Source organism: Triticum aestivum, chromosome 6B, assembly GCF_018294505.1.
Source record: "Triticum aestivum cultivar Chinese Spring chromosome 6B, IWGSC CS RefSeq v2.1, whole genome shotgun sequence".
Lineage (NCBI taxonomy): Eukaryota > Viridiplantae > Streptophyta > Magnoliopsida > Poales > Poaceae > Triticum > Triticum aestivum.
This window is the reverse complement of record NC_057810.1, coordinates 491,001,853-491,006,531: the sequence shown is the minus strand read 5'-3', so window position 1 is coordinate 491,006,531 and position 4,679 is coordinate 491,001,853. Positions and strand designations below refer to the sequence as shown.

At 43.5% G+C, this 4,679-nt stretch overlaps 1 protein-coding gene across 1 annotated transcript; it reads left to right on the top strand.

Moving 5' to 3' along the window:
- The first annotated feature begins 477 nt into the window (after positions 1-477).
- LOC123137637 (uncharacterized) lies at positions 478-3,698 on the top strand. Its single transcript, XM_044557457.1, has 9 exons — positions 478-1,279; positions 1,365-1,511; positions 1,601-1,810; positions 1,894-2,386; positions 2,471-2,664; positions 2,738-2,929; positions 3,005-3,142; positions 3,235-3,347; positions 3,500-3,698. Exons 1-9 carry the CDS (start codon positions 623-625, stop codon positions 3,675-3,677), a joined length of 2,322 nt encoding a protein of 773 aa, XP_044413392.1. The 5' UTR covers positions 478-622; the 3' UTR covers positions 3,678-3,698.
- Positions 3,699-4,679: the final 981 nt, after the last annotated feature.

The following is a 4,679-nucleotide window of genomic DNA, read 5'->3' as shown; positions in this document are numbered from 1 at the left end:
CTGCTAGGCCACAGTAGCACGTGGAAAAAAATTGGGCACGTTTGGCTAAGTTAAAAAAGAGCATATTTGATTAAGTTTAAAAAATTGGTTAAGATAAAAATTTTTGATACAGTTAAAAAAATATGCCTATTTCATTTAGTAAAAAAAATGAGGCCCTGCAAAAAAAAACGCCGGCCGTCTCGCTAACCGACGCGCATGCGTGCATGGGGCCGTCCCACTAACAAACGACGCCGCAATCAGCGCTCGGGCGACGTCGTTAGCCGACGTGCATGCAAAATTTCCTTCTACGTCACCCCGTCTCGCCGCCGCCGCGATCTGCACGTGCTGCCACCGTACGCCGCCCGTCGCCCCACACTCCAAAACGGCGCCGGTGCGGCCGCGCCGGCCTGCCCTGACCTGACCCGTCGCCTTGTTTACGTTGTCGCTGCCTCTCCCACCGTCGCCCCACCGTACAAACTCCGTCGGTGCGCCCGCGCCGGCTTGCGTCCCCTCACCCGTCGCCACTATACGCCGCCGGTGCCTCTCCCATCGTCGCCGTCGTGTAAGTTTTTTTTCCAGTTCTTTTATACAACGAGGCTCATAACAGTATGATGGTATGTGACAGAAATCTATTTGATGCAGTATGAATATCGACGGTGTGATTCCATGTTCTGTTCAAAAGTGGGTTAGCCTAGTTGACAAACTGTCACCAAGTCAGAAATTCAGGTTTTATGAAACGGATATGCAGGGCATGTTTAGAATACCATCGATAAGGATGCGTGATTTTTTGCTTCACTTTTTACTCCAAAGTTACAATCCGAGTAGCAAAAAATTCATGGTTCAAGAGAGTTCTGGAAGTACTGCTGGATGTAAAGGTCTTATTTCATTAAGGCCTGATGATGTGTACTCCATATTTGGTTGGAAAAACAATGGAGTGGATGTTTTTGGGTTTCTTAGTACTGAAGGAGAAAAAGCAACCAAAAAAATACCAGTTAGTTTTGTTAGCAAGAAAAATGGTAAGATCATGATTGATGATCTCATAGAAAAGATTGTGAAGGATAAGAGCACTGATGATGACTTTATTCGGATGACATTTCTAGTTCTCTTAGGAACTATAATTGCACCAGTGTCTCATGAATACGTTCCGAAAAAGTACTATGCCTTAGTGAAAAATATTAAGTTGATAAGGAAGTTCAACTGGAATGCATTCACTTCACGATTCTGTTTATCGGAGATTGGTAAGCTTCTGCAGGACGGCCATGTTAGGCAGTGGCCCCAGGGGAACCTCGCCCTTTTGCAAGTACGTTCTATTTATTAATTTCAACACTTTTGTTATAAAATGGCACGGAAGAACATGTAATTTAATTAGTTTATGTGTTTTGCAGTACCTATACTGGGAGAAGGTGCAACCAATCACCGGTCCAAAATATGATCCGTTGGCATTGTTGAGCCCGCTGATGAGGAACTGGACGGAAGATATGGCTGTGAGAAGAGACAAATACGACTACGAATATGGTCGTGGTGTTGGGATGGTAATCCTAGTAATCATTTTTTTACATTTATGAAATAAAGTAAAGTGTGCATATGGTTTTTATGTATAATTATCTTGTTGCACTTGTAGATCGATGACAACATTACAGAGGAGTATAGGTTGAAAAAAATTGCGGAAGAAGAAGCTCAAAAAACCAAGAAAGCTAGTAGCAAAAAATCTAACGTTACTGGAACGAGGAAAGAGGGCAGTACCTCGGAGGCTTCGAGCCAGAAGCCTACTATGGACCGGATTTTGAGTGAGATGAATGAGCTTCGGAAGGAAATGCTTCGTTTGCCAGAGTTATGCGCACAGGTAACACTTGAGCACGTCTCTTTAATGTCCATCACTGAATTGAAGAACTAAGATGAAATGTTTTCTTGCAGAGGATGATTGAGAAACTGAACAAAACCGGCGTCTCCTACAAACCCAGTAACCTGGAAGAGGACGAAGAGAATCTGTACGGAGGCATTAATGAGTCTTCAAACGATGTTGGACGTCCGCAAAAAGAGTTTGTATATCAAAAAGATGATTCAGACCGGTTCCGCACACCTTCCAAAATGAATTTGCAAAAGGATGATAACGGCGTTGATGTAACTTCTCGTGAAAACACACCTTTTTACTGCACACCTGAGTACTGGGATAGTTTCAAGGGTGATATGGATGATCCTGTCCAAGTACCAGAAGTATCAGATGAAAAAGCTGCCACATCTTTAGAGACGGACGAAATCGCATCGCATGCGTCGGTTGGTTCTCAAGGAGTACAAGAGGAAGTGGAGGAGGTTACTGGCAGGCGCAAGCGCAGAGGATCACAACATGTCAAGTCTCCTTATGTGGTCCCTAAACCAAACAAACGTGCAAAACGTTCTGCCAAAGGAAGTAAGTTTTCTGTGTTTCTAATTGTTATTGCGTAACAATTATTTATGTATTTGCGTTTGTAAGTATTTGAGTGGTGCGTTACAGAATTGTTCCAAAATGGTGATGTTAACAAATCTGGTGATGAGTATGATGTGGTGAAAGCGTCCATCAAGTACGTGCGTGCGCATGAGCATTTACAAAAACATGCCAAAACAGAAATTTTCAATGATGGCATGGAAGAAGGTCTCACTGTGAGGAGAGCTTGTCAGATTATTAACCATGAGTGGCTAAGTGGCGACGTAAGTTAATTTCATATATTGTTTTACAATTCATTCGAAAATACCATTGTTAAATCTAACACATTATTTATAGGTAATTGATGCATACTCATCATTTTTGGTCGACAAAGTTAATGATGATCGTTTCATGTTAACAACTTGGAGGATACATTGGTTGCTTCACGTTAGACCCGGAAAGAAGACCGCCGGTAATGATTATGAAGCAGAGTCGCATAGTAATGGACCCGTGAACAGATGTGAGGACGAGTATTTCAAAAAATCAAAGGTAAGTTTGATTGTTAACACGGTACATACATACGATATTATGTGATGATTGTGTTTTATGGTCCTTGTGATGCAGACTTACATTCCTCTAAACAAGCAAAATAATCACTGGATTACTGTCGTCATGCATAGCGGAAAAAGAGAGTTTCAGGTTCTTGACTCGTTGATGACCGGAAAACTTGACACTGTTACTAGAGAACTCGTTGAGGACCTGGTAGGTTTAACTTGCAAATGTGCATTTGGTAACATTCGTTTTCTTTAGTACACTGAATGACATGCTTTCCACCATGTTTATTATATCTTTAGAGAAAACAACTAGCAGAAGATATCCAAGAAGCAAATGCAACCGGAATTGTGAATTATCCGGATGTTTCCAAGTGGCCTATTCAAACGTATGACATGCCAAAACAACATGATGGGTGAGTTTTTACTTCGACAGAATGTTGGTCTTGTATGTACAGTAGATATTTAATCTTCGTAAATTGTATGCACTAGGAATTCGTGTGGACTATTTCTCCTTCGATGCTTTCAAAATTGGGATGGTGACAAATGGACAGGCTTATTTTCACAGGTACGCAAGTCATGTTTGGACTACGATGTACAATGAACGCTGTGCTAACACCATTTTTTTTCAGACCTCAATTGATGATTCGAGAGAGTTAATGATTGCGCAACTTATATTTTCGGAAAGAAACAAGCTTGATGAAGTGAAAAACAAAGTTATTCGGATATCAAAGAAGAAGAAATAGATGCGGCACGGAGGAGTTTTGCATGTGATTGGGTGGTACTGGAGGACTTTATTTTCCAAACGCTTTGCGCACTTGCTTATAAATTTTATGTAATAGACTCTGCTTCTGAATAGTTATATGTAATAGACTCGGCACTTTTCCAAATGTTTTTTTCTGTCCACATGATATTTCGTTTCATAAATATTATATAATGATTTTTTTTGTTTACATGTTTTTTTTGTTGCCGAATAGTTATATGTAATCATGTCGTCGTTAAATTTTTGTGCACTAAACTATGGCAGCACACTGCGTTTTACTTAAAAATTATTTTACATAAAAAAATGCCCGCCCGTCTCCACGGCGTTTCTTAGTAAGCCCGTCGTTATCAAGCCCAACGGGCGACTACAACAGGCGTTTCGGAGCACGCCGTGGAAACCAGGCCCAACAAGGCAGAATCGACGCGGCACATCGACGGGGTAGTAATCAGAGGAGTTCAATGCAACGACGGGAGCTGAGTATATAAGCAGGTCGTCGTCCCCTTCGGCCGGCGAGGTGGGACTAAACTTGCGTCGGCCGCGGGGCGACCTGGACACAGCCAGACGCGACGTGGGCCGGCCCAAAAAGGCACTGGACGGCGCGGTCTTCTCGACTGCTCGACGCGACGTGGGCCGGCCCAAAAAGGCTATTGACGGCGCGGTCTTCTCGACGGCTCGACGCGCCGTGGGCCGGCCCAGTTACCACCGCTGAGACGCCGCGCCAGTGAAACCGACACAAGTTTAGTCCCACCTCGACGGCCGAAGGCGACGCCGACTAGTTTATATACTCAGCTCCCGTCGTTGTATTGAACTCCTCTGATTACTACCCCGTCGATGTGTCGCGTCGATGCTGCCCTGTTGGGCCTGGTTTCCACGGCGTGCTCCGAAACGCTTGTTGTAGGGTCCCGTTGGGCTTGATAACGACGGGCTTACTAAGTCACGCTGTGGAGACGGGCGGGCATTTTTTTTCTTTTTTTTTCAACAACAG